The sequence below is a fragment of the Rhamphochromis longiceps genome, linkage group LG16 (assembly GCF_057381845.1).
Source record: "Rhamphochromis longiceps isolate RC_006_pf linkage group LG16, R_longiceps_female_GT1.1, whole genome shotgun sequence".
NCBI lineage: Eukaryota > Metazoa > Chordata > Actinopteri > Cichliformes > Cichlidae > Rhamphochromis > Rhamphochromis longiceps.
Window position 1 is genome coordinate 30,520,996 of NC_140572.1, and position 21,919 is coordinate 30,542,914.

Genomic DNA, 21,919 nt, shown 5'->3' on the forward strand with positions numbered 1-21,919 from the left:
TCATTCTTTTCAAAAAGAGCACAAGAAAATGACGGGGTTCACTACTTTCCCATGAACTTAAAGAAGGCAATTTGTTTTTCCACACATACTGATGTGTATTTATTTCTTTTAAAGGCATGCAACTCTCACTCCCACATAAGACGGAGACAAATCACTGGTGGGGACCAACAGGTGCTGGTCCCAGTGTGAGGGGACAGAGCTGAGTTGAGTGCGTTCAATTACAACTTACAACAGGCATCATCAGAGGTGTGAGAGGCAGGATACTCATAATAGCCCCATCACGGCTCACCTAAGCACGTGCATAGTGACCTAACACACACACACATTTCCTGCATGTCAGCTACGCTGCTGCCAATATGTTGCCAATCGCGACTCTTTGCTGGTACAACTCACAACCCCTCTAGCGAAATTAATCCAGGCACCGCCATAATCACCGCACCAGACCTGCAGCCATAAAGAAGGGGCTTACTTCCAAAGCTATTATGTTTGGAGGTGGCAAGTCGTAAAGCAGAGGCATATGCACTCAGTTAAAAGGCTCCCAGGAGCTTCAGATGGCAGACAACAGAAGTTGGGGGCCTGGAAAAGGAGAAAAAAGGCTGGTGGAGATGATATAGACATGTATCAAAGAGTTGGCAAAAACAACAAACGCTGCTCAGGAATGCGACTCCGTAGGGTTAATAAATAAATATGTCATCATCTCCCAGCCACACAGAGGGGTGGGAGTGGAGTAAAGGAGGGAGGCGGGAGGATTGAAGCAAAACTGGGATCATGAATGGGGACTTTTTTTTTTTTAAAGGTGAACTTGCACCCTTGCCAACAGATTTAATGGGAGATACAGGTATTAATATTCCCCTTTATAAAGCAGGAAACAGGCCTCACAGCCTGGTGCCCTGGTAGGCTGGCGCCAGCCTCACCCTTCTGGGCACGGCGCCCACAGTGCCGCCCTCTACCCCCATCTTTAAACTGCCGCCTTCAATCTGTACATCTAATTCAGCTCAAAAGAATTCTCAGTGCCTCCAGCAACAAATTTTCAACAATGTTTGGTCAGCAAGCTCTTGTTTAGCCCAGTAATCTTTCCTAATTTTACCTGGAACAACTTTCATTCACTCTGAAACTCTCACCACTTGGTAAAGGAGCGTTTTATAGGTGGTGGTTATGACTGAAAGGGTGAACAGGTTCCGGCAGGGAGTGAGAAAACAGATGTTGCGCAGGCCGTGGCGACGCAGCAGTGTGTGGTAACGTGTGTGAGTGTGTTTGTGCGTACATATATGCGAGTGTCTGCATGTGCATCGGTGCTTTGTGGGCCTGAATCCCGGGCTGGTTGTAATTGTGGGATCTGGATTTATATAGAGGCATAATTACAGGCACACACTGATACAGTAAAGAAAAGGAATATTAAAAAAGAACCCGAGTGAGGAGTGTGCGTGATTATTTTAAGCATTTGCTTCTGCCGAAATAGTTTTGTGGAAAATGAAAATGCTCTAATTGGAGGGTTGTGCTGATCTCCAGAAGTTGCTAGCACTCGGTGTCGCTGCAGCCGGAGCCAATGGAGGGTCACTTTGCAGCCCTGCAAAGAATAGGTCTGCAGCTTTTCCTTGTGTAACACTGATAACAAAACAGCAGTGTTTGAAAAATATTTGTATTCATGGCCAATATGTGAGTGAAAACAGTTCTCTGAGAATCCACTGGCCTCTTGATAAGTTCATGGAGACAGTTAAGCTAATGCAGAGTTAGCCAACAGCAGAACGAGGAGTGGTGAGGATTGCAGCTGAGTTGGACCCACAAAGACTGCCAAGAAATTCAGCTCAGTGCCAATAAATCCTCAAACACGTAGTAAGAAATGCAAACCTTCTAACATCCTTGAACGTGTGAACAAACTGTCTCTGCTTTCGAAAAAAAGGGTTAGCATCTGTTTTGAGTACAGGACAGCAAAGCTAAGCCAAGAACATGCATACTTCACTGTGTTTTACTGCAACTAACTTTGTGGGTCAAAGGTTTTCATTAAGAACTAACATTTATGTTCTCTAAACAATTCTTAAGGGATTTTAGTTTGCATAGTATTCTGCAGATATTCAGCTTTGGACAGTGAGCACCATCATATGAATATGGAAGTAGAGCAAAGATCTATTCACATACACAAGGGGAAAATATCAAGTAAATATTTATGTTTCTAGGGGAAATAGATCAATGTAAAAACTTGGATTTTAATGGTTATTGGTAAAATAAAATGCATTCAGTGCAGAGTGGCTTAACTTTTCAATATTTAATGTGTATAAACAGTAACATCTAGATACAAAAGTAACACAAATCTGCGAACCAAAGCATGCTAGTTTTTCCAAATAAGAGTTTCTAATAATGTTTCTGTGCTTTGACAAGCGCTTTTAAATGAGCAGATAATCTTGAGCTTACCCACCTTGACCTTGAATAGAGATATAACCACACCACCCACACCACCATTACACCAAAGCTAAGGTTTTGCCAGTCGGCCTCCTCATCTCCATCCACCCCCCAGTCAAGCCTGAGACGGGGACTGTTTATTTTTCCTGTTAAATCGCACTAATACGAACACTGTGAATTTTATTAGCGAGAGGGTTCGCACTGTATCCTCTACGAGCCCCCGGTGTCCAGCCCAAAGCCAGCGTTGTGTTTGCCATCGTGTTTATGCACACACTTCCAACCCATGTGCTCATGAACTAACATATAGTTAAGTGTTTGTGTAAGCAGTCTGAGGGGAACCCCCCCCCCCCCTCCCCCACCCCATCAACTCCTTCTCCCCTCACCACCACATCGGTACACAAATCTATGGCCCCCACCCCCCACCCCGCTAAATCAACACTGAAATCTTTTTCCTCAGGATGGCAGACATTTACTTTGGCTGCTGCTTTTGTCATGGGAGCTTCAAGGTTTTCCAGCAAACTACTCTGATATTTCTCTGCCCACCCACCCCTCACATACCTGTGCATTCATATACAAACAGCCTTCTGAAAGCCTCCCAATGTGATACCATAATGTGACTTTATTTGCATCCATAGCAGTGGCGGTGTACCAATGCTAATAACACTTTAAAGTCTATTCACTAACTAACTTTACTTTCCTTAGTCTTAATTCTACTGGGATTAAGAGGCTAAGACCAGCTCGGGCAACTGGTTTTATGGGCCCTAGTTTATCTTTTGTAATTTTAATATATTTATTATTTTGTATATTTATTTATTTATTAGTAGGGCTGGGCCATATTATACCATTCACAGTAATACCGGTACAATGTTAGGCAATGATAAGAAAATCAAATATCGCGATAGAATATGGGTAAAATGTGCATGCGCAGTGCCTTTGTTTTCATACGGACATGGCGGCGAATGAGAAGGGCATAAGCAGATCGTTGAATGAAACAGATGAACCAGAATTGGTTGGTAAAAATGGTGCAACTTCAGTGACGTGAAACTGGTTTGGTTTTTGTCCGTCAGATAGGCACCAAAGCACAGTTTTTTGTAGAACATGCAAGCGGGCCGTCGTTATTACTGTATTTTTCGGACGCTAAGGCGCTCTTAAAAGCCTTTAATTTTCTCAAAAATTGACAGCACACCTTATAATCCAGTGTGCCTTATGTATGAATTCTGGTTGCGCTTACTGACCTCGAACCGATTTTATGTGGTACACGGTGCTCGAAAATCTGCAAAAAAGTGTCTAGTTTGACTTTGGTAATCTATGAATCCGCACCGCTTGATGGATTGTCGGAGCATTACAGCTACCGTAGTCAGGAGCCTCGCAGAGTAATACGTACTGCACTTCAACATAATATTACCGTATTGTGTGTGTATAAGGAGCCCAAAATGACACCTGTTAAGAGACATGCGTATGAAGCGGATTTTAAACTCAAGGCTATCAGTCACACAGTAGAACATGGGAACAGAGCAGCTGCGAGAGAATTCAGCAACAGCTGCTTGTTTAAGTGAAAATAAATTGATGGGTTTTTTTGCACTGATAAAGTTGTGGAGTTGTAAAGTATTTTGTCTCGCATCAATTATGTAATCAGTTCTATTGTTATCGCAAATTTGCAAATATATATCATGATAAATATTTTTGTCCATATTGTCCTGCCCTATTTATTAGTATTTATTTTTTGGTATATTTATTTGTAACTGTCTTTAGGTTTATTGAAAGGTGTTATACAGATCTAAGTTGTTGTTATTATTATTATTATTGTTATTTTTTTTTACCATTATCAAACCCTTAAAATACGCAAAGGGCATTTAAAATAATATTCATATACCCAGTATCACTTAAACCTCATTCAAGCTTAGGCCTCAAACACAACTAGATGCATCTGTACAGATCTGTACAGATTAAAAAATGCTAAATGTAGTACTATTTTTATTTTAATGTCCCCCTGGTCTCCTTTACTTCCCTACTGTTACACATTACTTCATATTCATATTAGTTTCTTCTTTCCCAGGTCTCAGCCTCACTGCAAGTGGACCTCCACACACACACAGAGTGGAGCACAAAGAGACGGGAGAAGGAAAATAGTTCTTGTGGAAGCTGATAAAACTGTATATTACTATTATGCAATAAAATAGCTTCCTTACAAATATTACACTGAATATAACAAGAAAGAACGAGAAAGAGAGAAGCACCATGATTACCTGAGTACCTGAGTTTTCCAGTTATGTTGACTCACATAGGTCATACTGCTGATGGGATGTGACAATTAGCTGCACACATCTTTAGGTTGGCAGGTGTAGGTCAGCGTAACAACAAAAATGTTTTCTGATTTATTCATTTTTTTCCTTTTTGGCTTATGAGCTGGTGTAAAAATCTACTGAAAGTAGGTTAGTCGTGGGATTAGCTGTCACTTAAAGAAGCAACTGAAGGAACTTTTCTTTAACTCTAAACCAGCCGAGCTATTTTAATTAAAGAAACTCTAGGAAACAATGCTAAATTAAACAAGCTGCCAAACATGCACATTTTTCATGAATGTGTCTTTGGACTTGAATGTACTTTTGTTATTTCAGCCCAGTCGATTTCTCACCAGATAACGACAGTGATTGATGCGTGAAAAACATACCGCAAACACAGATACTAACTTACAGAAGCAGTTAAGCGTTGCAGCGAGGCCTTCACGGCCACTGCTAACACTGTTTGCTTAGGAGACCTGTCCATCACCCTGTCATATGGCAGTCCTGAGGGAAGGGAGAGTCTTAACAGTGGAAAAAAAGCAATCATTTTGCTGGTTAGGTTTGTGTTTTTAACAGTCTGTGCCACTTCAGTCAGCGCCACAGCAGTGTCTTTCAAATGCTGTCATCCTCATCGGGGAGAAATTGGTGTGTTTAAGTTTCTCGTCTGAGGTATACCCGACAGCAAATCCTAAAAATTCTTAAGTGGACCAGCAAGACCTGCAGACCTGCCAGAAATCCCGTGTGCTCACAACTTTTCCAGCAGCACCCTTCTCACAGCAGCACCCAGTGTTTGGGGCTCTACTCTGAGCCTTGCTGTTCACTCATCCAGAGGGAAAACATGGGCTGGACGAGCCATACTATAGGGTCACTGAGTGCTCCCAGTTCTTGCGGTGGGTCTGCTGAATATTAGTGCATAAATTGATTTTTAATATGGATTTTATCTGTGCTGCCTTCCAAAACTAACGGCAGGGGTGAAGCACATATTTGCCACGTCCTCCTCCTCCTCCTTCTCCCATGTTCTAGCAGTAAATAAGGCTATTGATTCAGGCTGAGGCTGCCCGCAATGACCATTAGTTGGCCGCCTCGGTCAATGTGGTCCCTGTGCCTCGAGACTGGCAGAGTGACCCAAACCTGACCACATCACTCCGAGGATGGTAGAACACTAAATAAAAGCTGGTAGCTAGTGTGGACGTTGCAGTGAAGCAGGCGGTGGGGGTGTTGGGGTGGGGGTTGTGGCTACACAAGTAAACAACCACCCAAACAAGTGTGGGCATGGCAGCACAGCGGCGGTCACTGAGGTGGTGGGAGAAGGAAGAGGAAGGAGGAGGGCGGGAGAAGGCGGTGGTCTACAGTTTCTGAAACCCCGCCTCAGCCTGCAGCTCAGCTCAGCTCTGTTTGACTAAGTGATTGAGGTAATTTAAAAGATTAATGTTCAAGCCATCCTGTACCTGATTTTCTCCTCTCTGCTGAGTTTTCCTACCTGTGTGTGAGGATGGCAGCTTTAGTGTCTTCTGGAAGCGTGACAGTGCAGCAGGTTTTTTTTCTTTTTTTCTGGGTGGGTGGTTGGATGGAATGAAAGGAAGAATGAGGGCTCCTGAAGGGGGTCAGTGCCAAGCAGGGTGTTTGATTATCAGGCATCGAAAAGGCCGACTTTCCTCTCTGTGAGCTTTCTCTTTCTCATTCATGAGGGCTGAAGGTTTCTTGGAAGCGTTTCCTTGCTGAAGTCAAACGTCTGTTCTGGTGCCTGACTGTCACTTTGATAGAGGGCCGAGGTTCTGGCTGGCATCAAAGAACAGGCTGGCCTCTGTGAGTTTGTGTGCAAACACGTGTACGAGTTTGTGAGCATTAGCCTGGCGGTTAAATTTCTGCCTGCCACTGAGTGTGAGTGTGTGTGTCAGCAATAACCTCCCTGCTATTACATAGCAGTATATGCAGGATTGAGCCCTGCCTGATACAGAGCAGAGATGAAGGTATACCTCCATGCTGCCTCTTTATTGGCTACCCCGGACGTTTTTCTTTTTTGTCGGCTGTTACTCATAACGACATCACAAACACACCTGAAACACAATCAGAATTAGAGACTTTAAGGTAATGTGGTTTTATGAGATCCTGGCCTCTGGGCTTTCAGTGTTTACACACCCTCAACTAGCCTCGGCCCCCATACGTGTAAGTCTAAAAACCACTAGCTTTGATGTTGAAAGCACTGCCATGAAAAAGCCTCAAGAGGAAGAACAAGAGGACCGTATCAACATGTCTGGTGCTGAGAACAAAGGACAACGTGGCTGTTAAATTTGCCTCTTAGTGTTAAAGTGGTGATAAAAGACAAGCTTGGGTTTCCGTATCAAGATGGTTGATAATATTTTGACATATCATGCTGGAAGCGCCGAGAGCTTCCACAGGTTCTGGTTTTGATTTGGTTTGAGGTTTTCAAAAATGCCTAATTATGAAATAAAAGTCTGCAGGCTGATTTTCAGCTGAACCAAACAGAATGATCTATCTTCTCCAGTGACTGATTTTCATGTCAGAATCTCCCAGTGAACCCAAACATTCTGTTAGATAAAATCTGGACAATAATTTGACGAATTGCTGTTGAAATTTGACCTCACAGTGGGAATCATGGTTTTTTTCTTCTCTCCATGCTACCCCCATGGTGTCACTTTTCAATGTGAGGCTCACACAGAGCTCCAAAAGTCCAGTCCTGAACATGTCTTTGCCTTTTTTCATTGATGTCTGATTAGGTCAACACACTAAATTAAGCAGTTTAGGCACTAAAATGACTTAGTTACAATTAGAGATGGACCGATCCGATATTACGTATCGGTATCCGTCCGATACTGACCTAAATTACTGGACGAAAGCACCTCACAAAACTTGCAACACGCCGTAACTCGCCTCAGAACGTTAGCACGTCGGAGCAGTATGCATCACGTGATGGAGCGGCTGTGGCATGCGGGACCTGTCGGTGGTCTGGTTGAGGATGTGGAGCTTCGCTAGCAACCCGGCATTTCATCTCCGACAAAGTTATCCCCGAGAGAAGTAAAGCAAGTGTGTAAGTCCATCTCTGAATGTTTGTAAAGCATTCCTGCGTTAAGCTTAACAAGCGATATATGGAGCGACTGCCTCTTCTTGCTGCTACTTCAATCATGAAACTGCTTAATGATCAGCTGATCGGCTTTTCTGTCGCGACTCCGTCTTTCTTGTTTGTTTTTGGCCCACTTTGCACCAGAAAGAGGAAACCAGTGTATAAACAACAGCAGCACGTTTAAGCTTGATCAGCTGTTGTTAGAATTTATTTAATATTAATTTCTACACCAGGATCTTTTTCTACGTAGCTGACGCTGGTAACTGTGCAGGGGCGGATTTAGCAAAGTTTACCCAGGGGGGCCGATAGGGCATTAACAAGGAAAAGGGGGCACAAAGACATACTTTTCTTTCTTATTCTCATTTAAAATGTCTAGCTTTTAATAAATAATTATCTGACACCCAAAGTTTTAATTTGATGTAAAATGAATAGAAGTCCATTACTGTATATAGTGACTATTAAGTCTAATATATATACCCTAGTAAGCTATAGTACTTTTTCCTTTGGGAAGGTACCATCTGTGCAGTCTGCAATTTTGTTGAAGAAAGATGTTGAATCTATTTAATATTTCTTGAAAAATAATTGATTTCTGTGCATTTTTTTTCCACACTGCATCAAATTAAGGTTGATTACGTCGATTAAGCATCATGAGGTGGAGCGTGAGGGGTGGTTCCCTATTTTTTATTTATTTATTTTTGTTGTTGCTGGGAGTTGGAACCCTATTAGTTAGGTTGCTTAATATTTACGCTAAGTACTCTTTAAAATACCAGAATAGGGAGGATGGTGTAGGTTTAAGTTTATTAGATTGATCAGTATTGCTGAACTATGAAATATTTTTTTTTGCATACAGGTATAACAGAATAGTTTTAGTGTAGTTGTTGTTTTAAACTTGAGTATGAACTTATACAAAATGCAGCAAGATATTTAAAAAAACTGTTTTATTGATTAAAAAACACTATATCGGCTTCATATCGGTATCGGCAGATATCCAAATTTATGATATTGGTATCGGACATAAAAAAGTGGTATCGTGCCATCTCTAGTTACAATTAGAAGAAACCCTGGGTTGATATAAAATACACCTTTATGTAAAATTTGTTAAAAGTCTAGTACCATCTATAATAAGCTTCTCCAACATCTCCTGAGTTACAGGTATACCTATTCTTGCATGCATCCTTTCATTTCCTCATCATGTCCATTTATGACAGCCCTGGATGCTAGACAATGACCTTAAAGTGGTACATATATGACAATAGGCTCTGATCATGTGTCAGTGTCTTTTCTTTTCAGTTTTCTTCCTGTTTTATTTTGAAGGTTATTTCCTCATGTGGCTTCCTGTCTCTGTTGAGTCTACTGGTTTACACAGTTTGGTTTCTTTTTTACCCCATTTTTCCTTTTTAGACTTTTTTCCACTATGGAAACTTGAAATAAAATATTGTATTTTTTTGAACATACCATTTAGCTTCCTTAAAATGACCCTGTCTTAAACTCAAAGTATTCTTTCTCAGCTAAACTATTAATGCATACATTGATGGGTACAGTAAATGTGTCAGTACACTCAGCATTTCTCTCCTCACCATCCACAGGGCTGATGTAATCGGGAAGGTGAGCTGCGGCCGCTGCAGCTGCCGCCGCCGCACCACTTTGCATCAGCAGGTCACCGTAGGGGCTTCTCTGGCTGGCGCTGGCCATCAGGTAGTACTCTGCAGGGTTCGCTCCCGGAGGCGGTGGCGGGAGACTGAATAGGGCGCGGTCCTTCAAGTGTTCGTGGGTTACTGCGGCAGAGAACAGAGACAAATGGAGAATAGATCAGCTTCTCTTTCTGGAAATAAAGATCAAAGCAAATACTCGCAATCAGTAAGAGAAATTGTTAGAATTCCCGCTCATCCCCCAGTGCAGAGGTCGTTGTAAACCTGTGAAGTGATGCTAAAGTAATTCTGACAAGTCAGAAGGGCTGAGCAAAATGGATTTCCTGTAATGAAGTGATATGTTCACAGACAGTGTTTGACATATCCCTCGACAGAATGACAAAAACAAACAGGAGAACAGCGAAGGAATCGAGTGCCCTGCTTCACAGACTCAAGATTCGTTCCTGCATGTTCGTGAGGCTTGCTTTTTTTTTTTTTTTTTTTTTTGATGAAACAAGTCTGATGTCTTTGAGGCTTGAAGGGTTTGGGGAAGAATCTCTGGGGACTAAAGGGAAGCAGAAGAAGAAGGGGAGCAGGGCAAATGGGGGAAGGGGGGGGGGACCACATTCCTGCACCTCTTGTGTCTGACAGGCTGAAGTCACACAGAGTGCAGGTGCTCACGGACCCGTGCAATGCTGAGGAAGCCTTAAACGCTGCATGAACAAAAGTAATATTGACGTAAAAAGTGTTAACACCTGCATCCAGTAAAGCAATGTTTAAAAATGTCATAAACTATAAGAGTGAGGGACAGATTGCTTTTACTTTTTCCCTATTCCTCCAGTGGGTGTGGGTATTTGGAGGAGACAGGGGTGTGGGCTGAAAATGGATTAATATGCACCCTAATGGAAACACGGGGGAAGCTGGGGTTGTACCCTCTGCACGCACAGACGCATAAAGCAAAACTGTGGGTCCATCAGAAACTATTAGGCCATAGCTGTGGTAACAGCGCACAGGCAGCATGTTTGTGCTGCTGCAAGCATACTCCTGGTTTCTCCACGGCTGCCAGATCACGTTACCACCGCCGCACAGAAGCATTTTGTGTCTGGGTGTATGTGTGTGACCTCACATATGAACACAGAGGGATGAGGGGTAGCGGCTACGCTCCACAGCCCCAGAGAAAGCAGACAGAAAGTTACACTGGTCAAAAGTTGAAATGTTTTCCAAACTCAGCTTCTACCCGTGCACACCCAGGCTTTCTCCAGCTTCAGTTAAGTGAAAAAGTAGAAAACAAAGAACTGTAATTCTGCTGTTTTAGTCTTTGTCAACAGATCAGCGTGAGAGGATTTTGAGTGTCTACATGAGTGTGAGTCACCTGTTTGTGTTGTTGTTGAAAGTGCTAAGAAAGCTTTCTGAAAGTGCTATATGAATAAATTGCAAACGCATATATTTCTTTTGACAAATAATACAGAAAATTATAATAATACTACAGAAAAAAACTAAAGCTACCACTCAAACTATTATCAGCTGAAATAAACAAATTAATCATTTATTCTGGTAACTTTTAAAGGCATCATACATTTCCTGCACATAACCAGTTCAATCCAATATTGTCAAGTAAAAACCCTACAATAAACCAGACTTCAAGAAGGTGTCAAAGGTAGAAAGTCATTTTGGAAACCGCTCCAAAGCTCAGCGAGTCATTGTCACATAGCTGCCATGTTTCCCATCTATATATCCAACAGACATTCAGAAATATTCTGGTGAAAAGCAAAAGTCTTCCAGTTCAGTGCTGAGCAAACATCCATGGATGTCTACAGGCAGTTTACTTTATTCTCTGGAGACCAACCAATACTAGAGGAATGCTGCTAACACGGCTGAGGCTATTTTACATGCAGTCAGACGTTAGGACGTCCTTCCTTTTACCTCTCCACACATACTGTAGAAATGTCAGAGATACATATCAGTGCAACTACCAGCTACTAATTACATTTGCGTTTGGCATTATGAGCACAGACTTTGTATCACACCAAAAGCAGTTTTACAAACAGTCTTTAACACATGCATTACACCTAGGTAACTGTATCTGGAGTTTACACATGCTCCACTGAGCTCCATGCTTCCAAAGGCTTTATTTATGTTCTGCTGAGCTGCAGAGTGCCCTCCATTTGGTGCCATACTTCCCCGCCTGTTTATCAGTGACAGCATCTCTTCCGCATTGCTTCTCCTGAAAGGCGGGGAGGCTTTGCTTTGCCAGCAGCGTGTGCTCTGTGATTTATTGGAGCTCGTTGCAGGCCTTGGGCTCCTCTCCTCTCCGATCGGTTGTGGAGGATGGCTCTGTCACTGTGTGAACTCAATAGTTCAGGCGCACGGAGCGTTTGTGTCTGTGCTAATTTTCCACGGTCCCCCCCTTTCCAAACACACATACAAACGAGCGGGCACCGCAAAGCATGTGCCTGATACAACCACAAATTACCAGCATGCGCACACATGCAGAAACACCAGAGCATGCTTGATGAAAGGTGTGGGTCAGGACTTATGTAGGGGAGTGTATAAGGTGTAAGACTAATTATCACTGCTGGTGAAATAATCAGCTGTGTAAACTGCAGCCGAGCAGAAACACTTGGTTTATAGTTCACAGGATACATAAATTCTAAACCCGCTCAACTCTTGTCTCACCTCCTTAAAGCCGAGTTTCCAGTTTACTCTTCAGTCTGTGGTCATTACGTACAGCAAAGAAGACTGAGTGTTTAAATCTTGCAGATGCATGGTGGTGACTGTAATCCAACAGAAGGTAGTCTCATCTTATTTTACTTGAGCAGATTTTAGATATAAATGTAATAAAGGTGCAAAGAAATTGTTATAAGCTTCTGATTTAAGTTGCCAGAATTATAGCTTGCATTCTTAGACGCTGAATTTACATAGAAGAGTGACTGGAGACTTTCAAACAAATCTCTTGTACGAGTAGTCCTTTTTCTGCTCTGGAGACTCTAAAAGTTGGAGGTCCACTTTAACCAGAACCTGCACAAGGTGGCTGACGCTGCTCCCCTTGTAGCTCGCTAAGGCTGCAGATCAAAACAAAGTCAACAAGATGCAGTGCAAGATAGTGGAGGTGCAGTTCATCCATGGGATAATGAAGTTATTATTGTGGTGATATTTATTGTTACAAATCTTAATTTGAGAAAGTGTGTACGTGCCTCCTTTCGTGTTCACACACACTTGGATGCACACGTGCTCTCATCCTTTCCCTCTCCTACCACACATACTGTCTAATTGTGCAGAAAACTACAAGATGATGATTTTTATGGCTTGAAACAACTATAAGTGCTTTAGATTTTTGACTTGGTGAGCAAACACCTCATGCAAGTTTATTCTAAATGGACCATAAACTTAATTCTGAATTGTACCAGAATGCAAGAAGGACAATCAGTGAAACCTGAGCCATTTTCAGACACAAACTCTAAACAATGTCCAACGTGTCCTTTCTTACAAACACAGCAGCAAAAATCTGACTATTATAAGAATTCTGGTTAGATTGTGATGGAGGGCACGGGACGAGCACACCACTTTGAGTCTGCAGGCTGATTACTCGCACATATTCTTCAAGTTATAAAAAGTATCACACAGACTTTGTCGGAATCCCATTTAACTTCTTAGTCTACAGAATTACACATTTGCATCCTGACACACAGCTTCACAAGGTAATGCTGAGAAAAATGTACTCTGATAAACTTTAAAGCACAAGTTCTATTCAAATATACCAACAAGCTTAAGCTCCACTGCTCACTGACATTTTTGTGGTGGTGCATCAGATCCACTGAGGGGGGAAAATCTTACCGTCAGCAGGGCTCAGTCCTCGGGCCGCTGAGATCATAGAGAGGGTGGGACTGCTGTGTACTGAGCGTAGGTAGTGCTCCATGTGAGGGCTGACATACGGATGTGGAGGGCTGAATGGTGACTCGCCGGTCCCGGCTGCCGCGTGAGGAGACAGGCGAATCAGCGAAATATCTGAGATGACTGGACTGCCCGTCAGTCCAGGAGGCCTGTGGAAAGGAAGTAAAAATTGGACAAATATAAATAGTGGTAGAAAGATTTAGAGGCAGAGTGGATTAAGGGAAGGCGCAAGACAGACTGCGAGAGATCAAGGGAGAGAAAATAGAGTGCGTTCATTTGAATATTAGCATTGTTGTTATCTCCTGAATGATCTCCAGTGGTATGTTCATAGACATGCCTTAACTTTTGTGTCTTCAGTCCAAATCCATTTACACCCTTTCCTCTCCCCAGTCACACAGCTAATACATAATAATCTCCATTTGTTCACCTTCTCCCATTAAGCCCTAAAGCTACAGACAAGTTGAGACCAGGACTTCAACTGCAACGCTACGATGAAGTGTGTTGTATCTGTTCGGGTGGGCAAAACTGCTGGGTGTCTCAAATCAAGTATTACAAGGAGTGTGATAAGAGGACACAAGCAGATGCTTAAAACCTTAAGTGGTTCCCTGTAGCCACATTCCACATTCGGCTCGAAGTTTGTCTGAAGTTCTCCGTCAGCCTGCCGGTCAAATTGGCCTATACAGTAAATTTGTTACCTGTGGCAGGTAATTGGCAGCTGTGCTAGCAAGAACGCAGACAAGTAGGTGTTGTAATCCTGAGCTAGATAAAACTGTCTGATAGCCGCTGGCAGTACGACACAGCCCTTTGAAGGGGCACTAGTATTTATGTCGGCCAAGTTTGCTTTAGGCATGACAAGTGGCTTGTTTTTCCCCTGAGTGTGTGGTACGAAAACCTGGCACAGATCCAGCCCTCAGAAACACACTTAAGCCTAAGCAATGATTACTAAAATGCTAAATAAAAGAGGGTGGTTATGTTACTAGCTAGTAAATTGTCCATCAGTATGTTGCAGAAATCAAAGTGAGACCCTGTATCCACTTGTTTTCGTGAACGCCGAAGAAGGCATTGGAAAAGTTTCATTCTCTGTGATCACGTGGGAGCATCGCAGCCATAGGTCATCAGTCATTCATACTACAGTCAGGACAGAAACAGGCACTGGGAGGAAGCTGTGGGTAATAACTGTAAGACAGCCCTGAAGACTGCGGGGTCCTCCCTTTCTTAGAAATGACCAGACTAATGACTCACTAAAACTGTCAGCGAGTTTGAGGAGGGCCTTGCACAATGAGTCGGAGCAAGAAATGATTAAAGTTTTGGCCACCATAAGGCTGCTTTTAACCTTCTAACATCCCGCAGGTCTTCAGCAACCTATCTGTGGTTAGAGTTGGGCTTTTTTGTTGCTGTTGTTTTAGCCACATACTAAATAAGCAAATTTTGTTGGCTATAAACTATACAATGTTATATAAGATTTTCCATTTGGGTGGTCCGATTAAGCAAGTGTATAAAAAGGAGTGGTGTGTAACTGAACACTAACCCCAGATGAGTTGCCAATGACCTGTTGGATGTTAAGAGGTTCAAACTGAATGTTGAAATGTTCCCATTTGGTCATTTTGTTCCCATATTAGGCCTTACTTTACATGTTCAAGTGTGTGATTGAAGTGATTTTATGCTGGCCTTGTTCAAATCTGTCAAACATTACACGCTAAATGCCTCGAGTTAGCTCTCTCGTTCACATAATCTTCTCGTTTTCAGTTAAATGCATCTGTCAGCAGCACTCACTAGAACAATTCGAAGTAATAAAAATAACAGAAATGCTCTCTTTACGAGTGACGGCAAGCAAACTCTGACACTTCAGCATCTCCATGGCTGTTGTGTGAACAAGTGAGTGTTTATATGTGTGGTTTTGACTTTTGGCAGCATTGACTGCAGGCTGGGTACACATCGTGTGTGTGTGTGTTAGGAATGGTTAATCTTTTATAGAGGTATAACCTAATTTATCAAAAGTTTATGGCATAAATCAAAGTTAATGAGGAAAAAATCAAAAATCAGGCAGGATTTGATGAAATGAATGTGACTGCTCCTGTTTGAAACTCCATTCTGTGGCTATGAAAGGTGGGCCAGGGACCTGGTAAGGCTGAGACGTCCCCCTCACCCCATCCTCCCTTCAGAATTTCCCTGCTCAGTCTTTCTTTCAGTGTATCTGTGCAGCCGCCAACCTGCACCCGGGCCCAGCCCTGCCCAGGCCCTCGCTCCATTTCCAGTAAGCGCCTGCAGACTGCCGGCCTTGTATGAGGGCCAACTTTCTGCCGTCCCCTACAAACAACCATAAAGAGCCCTCTGTTCTGGACGGGAGGGGAGAAGTGAGAAGAAACAGACGCTCCATACACAAAAACACGCTTTGCCCGATCTGCCTGTAAACAGCATACAGAGAGGCTGGCACTGCCTCCTCAGATTAGTGCCTGGGTGCTTCACTGAAGGACTACCTGGGTAAGCTGGCACTGGTGCTGTCTCAGAGCGGACTCAAAGTCCATCATAGTAACTGGGAATCCCAGCCTTTAGCTAAATAAAAAGGCAATCCAATGTGTCCTGAATGGACAGAACAGTAAAAATACCTGCCTCAATGCAACACAGGACTCTGCTGAGCATGTTGCATCTGTACCTCCATCCTGGATCGAAGCTGAGTCCATAATGAAACATAGTCAATTTCATTTAGGTCTCATTAAATCTTAAAATATAATAGTTTATATTCTATCTGCAATAGAGGGCAGATATCCAAGCCAAAATCTGCAGATATCTGACAGTTTTTGTTTATGGATACAAATGCATTAAATTAAAAACTACATAAAGATGATAACTGATGGTTTCAAGCACTTGTTTTACCTACTTACCTGCAACCAAAGAATGCAAACATGATCAGAACACGAATAAAGTTAAAGCACAAAGCTTTTTAGTACTAAATATCTCAGCCACTGATGCTGCACAGTCATTTGTAGGTGTGTCTTTATGTTTATAGACATAAGGTCAAATGAGCTGCCTTTAATTGTAACCACAGTGTGTTTTCACTGTTGTTCACTGAATGCAAAATCAAAGTTTCAAGTGTGAACTTCAACCCATCCTCTTCCACTTATCCAGTTCAAACTTGATTTGAAAATAAATGTATTTAATTCCGGTTATAATAAAAATGCCAAACTCTTTATTCTCACCTATTTTCCCACATTTTACTTTAAACCTTTATCCATCAGCAAAGTTATTTGTTTCTTGGCTGACAGCAAACCCGCGTGCTGACACACAATACTCGAACTGCAGTAAATCACTCAAACAGCCAAAGAGTGTGTATGAGGCCATGATAATAAGGTGAAATTTACTGCCCCTGCCTGTCAGGTGGTTGCAAATAATAGTCTTGCTTGGCAGGTACCATTATTGAAGCCTTGTCAGTCCACCCTTTTTCTGACAAGATGTTACTTGAAGTCTGTGTGTTTTCCCGAGGCTCCAATCACAGAGGCTTAATAGCAAGCTCTCCGAGGAGCTCTGAGCTCTGGAGGAGCCCTGCGTCTTAATCAGGAGCTGCCACTTAAAGAGATTTCCATCATACCTGAACACTATGGGTGGCTACCCAGTGGAAATAGACTAAGAAATGGAAAACAGACCTAATATAGATGTCTTGTCATTTGTCCTGGTGATGATGATACTTGAGGAGAAAAAGAGACAGAGGGATAGGAAGCCAGTGTGAGCCGGTAGATGACATGCTTTCAAGCAGGTAATTGCTATTTGTCTCTGTGTTCTGTACTGTGTGATTACATGCTCTCTGTTGTTCCATTGTTAAAACGCTGCTGTGAGAAAAAGTGATTTGGACAAGGTACGGCTTGTTGAGCATATGAGTAAGTGCATACCACAGAGCATGTACATTACAGCGCTGGTGGTGGCAGATTTCACTACGATTAGTTATGAAGTAAAGAAAAGTGGATCGTTTTTACGGGCCAGAACAGTTCCAGTCCAATATCATACAGAAACAATAAGTTAAGCAAACATGCTCTTTTTGCTTTGGTCTCCCTTCAATTTCAGCCTTTAAACACAAATGTGAAAAATTTATAGTTTTTATTAAGACTGTGGGGTCAGATGAATTTATTATGTCAGACTTTCACAAACCAACAACCCAACAGGCGCTGATTGGTCAAGTGTGCGGAGGTAAAAAGTGAAAAGATTAAACTGAACAGAAATATACTTGTTCTGACTGTTAAAGGATTTGAGGGAAACCCTGTTTAATTAAGAGGACCCAGAACTCAAAAAGAGCCATTCAACCAATCTGATAAATCTCGAACAAGAATGAATGTCTCCATCTGGACTGTCTGAGCAAATAAAGATTCTGAAAATGATCAGTTTTCTTTACCAAAGGATGCTTTCTGTGTTCCCGGGGAGGTCACATAGAGTCAGCTCCCCTTCTGACTCCCTGCCCTTTTAGCTGCCCAACAAGTTAGTGTTTGCCTCTCTGGCATTTTCCCTACTGGCTCAGGGTGGGATGAATTATGATGCACCACACTCCCTTCTGTACTTCTGGGCAGCCAAGGCGATCAAGATAAATCACCATGCTGCCCCACAGGGGATGTGGTGAGATCCTGCCTTGGATGTTTTTGGGGCCCTGATCAGGATGCTGAGGATTTGGAGCTGATGTGATACTGCACTCCCTGAGAAGCATGCACTGTGCACACAAAGGAGAAGCCTTGTGGAACTATGTCAGACGATTGGATAATAAACTAAAACGAGATGGGATTTTACAGTGGGTAATTATCCATTATTCGGCTCCGCTACTGTCACATACCATTTAGTCTTTTCTGAGTGTAAGAAAATTACACTGAAACCATGCGATAAACCGTGCAAATTTCAGCCTATTGATTCGCAGCATCCCGCTCTTTTGATTGATGGCTCTCTTGTCTTTTCAGCCGCACATTCCTGGCTGCAACTCAGGGGAGCCTCCGAATTCAAACATGAGCCGTGACAATGAGTAGGTCCTGGAGCCAACAAGAAACAACACAAGATACCAACATGTCTGTCAAAACCACCGAAAACTAATCGACGGAGTCGAAAATCCAAAGTCCACCCTACCCCGCCTCGCCCCATGTTACCCAAACCAAAACAATGAAGGGCAAAAAAAACAAAACAACAGCAGCCCAAATGGCTCATGCGTAAACTGTATTTAATCAACACATTCCGAGCTGTGGGGCTGCGGGCCGTCAGCAGGCTGATTGCCTGGTGAGCAGCACCACATCTGTTTGTGTACAGGGGCGGTGTAGGCCACAGCTCTGCCACACAAAAACCTTGGGCATATTTCAACTTTTCAGTGCTGCAATTTGCCCCCAACTGCTTCCCAAAAAGCATAAATACAGGCTGTGGAATGAGCGGGGGATCTGTTTTTCTCATCTACGGCGTTGTCATTGAGGTTCTGGGAACGGAAGGCTGGATTTCAGATGCTAATTACTCGGTCAAACGTACTGGCACGGTGGCTGGCTCTCCTGGCTTGTGGGTTTGCACAGAAGATGCACATATGCAGCAAACAGCACACAAGTACTGTATCAAAGTCCAAGTTCTACTGTCCGCCCACCAGAAGCTCTTCCTAATGTGTTTCAGAGCCAGCTCGGATATGGCACGGAGACCACAGTGTGACGGTTGCTACTTTTAAATTTTTGGACCAAGCCTTTAGAAATTTGCTGAAAAATGCACATGACATTGAAAGCCTGCATAATTAATAGAAAGTTGATACATACTTGGCCTAGACACTGTTTTATAACAGTCTTTTGTTCTCCGGAGATTCGAGCAAAGGATCACTTGTGTGATTCCAATGTAGCCAATGTAGATCACAATACCAGCTTGCACAAATATCCTAAGTGACTGCAGCAAGGAGCAGGCAGTGTAATGTGTTCAGCCCTGCGATACCTACAGAATCACAGGATGGAAGAAGTACTGCAGGATGGCAGCTTTTATAGAAAGGCCTTCAGACCTCATTATGTTATATGCAAACAGTAATGAAGGATCCATCAAAAAGGATGCGCAACGCTGACACTCGGGAACCATCGTGACCGACGAAGTTCCACCACCAGGTGCCCTGCGCCGACGGCCTGCTCCATTTCTCCAGTACGACACGCGGTAATTAGGTGAATTTGGTGCGGGCCGGGCAAAGACAGCTAGATCAAGGCCTTGATGAATTAGTGGGAGCAATCTGACAGAGTCACATCACATTAATCACAACAAACCGGGTGCAGAGCCACACTCTTGCCCCCCTCCTTTCTCTCACTTTGCTAGTGATGAATAGCTCTGCCTGCACTGTGTATCACCTGATCTGGCTGAATTTAAATGTAACAGCACAATTCCCACAAAACCTCTATTGATCTTATTCCTGGGTTCCCTTCTAGGGTTCGAATATTTTAGATAAGGATGAAGGCGTGGTAATGTTAAGCAGGCCAGAGTTTTATGGTACGCTACACTCATAAGTCACAAAATAAATGAATCTTTGTTTTTAGGTCAGGTTAGAATACATGTGGTAAAAGTGAGGGGAAAAAAACTTCCACCCTGTTATAACAAACCATTCAATCAGTCAGTGCTCTTATTTTCATTTAAAGGATACAACAAAGATGTTGCTGTGTTGCAGAAACACTTTCTTTCAATGTTTGGACCACTTTCTTGGTAGAGCTAAGTCCTAAACCATGGTCCACGAGGGCAGATACAGAATGACACATTCACAATTTTAAAAGCCATCTAGTAGACTGGATTAGATTCTTTGATGGGGTGATTCTCTTGACCGTGTCTGCAGTGGCAGCTGGCTTTACTTTCAAATTGCTCGTGACGTCCCACGTGTTACGCATACATAACACCAAGATACCTACGGTATATTTTTTACTGCCACAGCTAGACTGCTGGATGGAGTGGTGGTGAGATAAACCAACTGACATGTCACACTGAGACAACTTTACATATCACCAAGTCCTCCAACTAAATCACACTAGTCGTTTGTTTAGACTGGTAGCCTTTTACAACATGGAAAACTCTGAATGTGAGTTTTCCATGTTGAACTCCATCCACAGGTGATGACTTACTGAGCTAATGTAGTTGCACTGTGTAAAGAGTTATTACGGCTTGATGATTCATGTGATCTAAGATAACGAGCCTTGTTATGAGCAAGCGTTTGTGTTTGTTTCTTTTTGTTCTCTGCTTATTTTCAGCCCTCCTTAATAGTATGTATGTCTTGTATTTTTCTCTTTTTTTAAAAGAATATAAATAGAATACAAGTCCTTTTAATTTGGGTTTGTTACACAGCATGATTCCCAAACTTTATGACAAGCCCAGGGACATAAGCTGTAACTGTGAACCATTAAGAGCCAGAAAAATGTTATGACTTTACCCCATTTTACCTGTTTAGCTGATATTCACTTACTAAGACTCCGCTACTAATGCCACACAGAATGTGTTGGCTATTAGACATTGAATTAAACATTAAATTTCTCCCAACCCCCATAGTTGGCTGGAAATAAAGTGTTTCAGAGGACATCAATAGATACCTACCCGTGCATTGAATGGAGTGGGTGTGGCTCATAATGGTACCGCCCCTCGTGGTGCCGCATGTCAATCGGGATAGGTGTGTGAAAAGTGGGGAAAAGGTGGTGCGCCCCTGCAAACACAAAAGACAGAAAAATGTTAGAGAACAGCATTTCTTAACGCTCGCCGAAAAACTGGAATACAGTTACTGATTAGTGGCCGCTCCATTTTACAGTTCCCATAATGCAGGAGTAATTAAAACCGACCCATATGTGCCTGAAGAACCTTCATTAACTGCTCCCTCTCCGCCCAATAAGACCAAAGCAAGTTTTACACAACAATGAATGCTGCTTTATGTGTCAGACCAAAAATGCACGAATCTGCCATTTCCTGCCATAAATGCTCTGATGGCTCAAGGGAAGTCTCATTAGAACAGCTGTTTTTCATTAATTACTGTCATTAGAGCAGCAGATCATAGGAAACTTTACCGTCATGATTTAAGGAGGAGGAGAGGTCTAATCACACATAAAGGCTGGCTAATTCTCTCCACTTTAAAATGTTTACATCTCAGATCTTTGATGGAGAAAAATATGCCGTATCTCAGCGGGACTTTTTGTGAATCTGACTGGCAAATCCAGTTGTTTGTTCACTATAAGAGGAAAAAGACAAAGAGCTGTGCAGCAGAGTTCTGTCCTCACAAGGACAAGTAAGCCCAAGACCAGAAGGGTTAAAGGTCAAAGCAGATCATTATCTCAGCCTAAGAAAAACACTGGCATCAAGTGTCAGGAGGAAACTGGTGTAGCACCAATGGGATGCAAAGCAATATTCACACATGTTCAGCCCAAATTTAACCAGTGCAAGAACGTCTTCCTCACTTTGTTTCACTTCTTAAACTTACTAAACTTTTTATTTTTAGTTCTGCAGTTTCACCTGTTAGTGAAAAATGGTTTTTTTAAACTTGCCGTGACAGCAGCTGGGAATAATTAGTATTTATGGGTTTTGTTTTTTTGTATTTTTAAGAAAAAGAGCAACAGTTGTGTGTATAGTGTATAAATATAATATCATTTCATTCAGTGTTTGCATTGTTAACAACACCTTTCTCTATGAGATGTGCCTCAGGTGTG

At 42.6% G+C, this 21,919-nt stretch overlaps 1 protein-coding gene across 1 annotated transcript in view; it reads right to left on the minus strand.

The window, feature by feature from the left end:
• The window catches only part of gli2a (GLI family zinc finger 2a), an 83,260-nt gene that overhangs the window by 15,455 nt on the left and 45,886 nt on the right, over positions 1 to 21,919 (minus strand). The window contains exons 3-5 of the mRNA XM_085385578.1: positions 20,823 to 20,928; positions 13,221 to 13,426; positions 9,336 to 9,533 (exon numbers count right to left, since the gene is read on the minus strand). Coding sequence (XP_085241704.1) covers positions 9,336 to 9,533; positions 13,221 to 13,426; positions 20,823 to 20,928 — 510 coding nt within the window. The remainder of the gene's footprint in view (positions 1 to 9,335; positions 9,534 to 13,220; positions 13,427 to 20,822; positions 20,929 to 21,919) is intronic.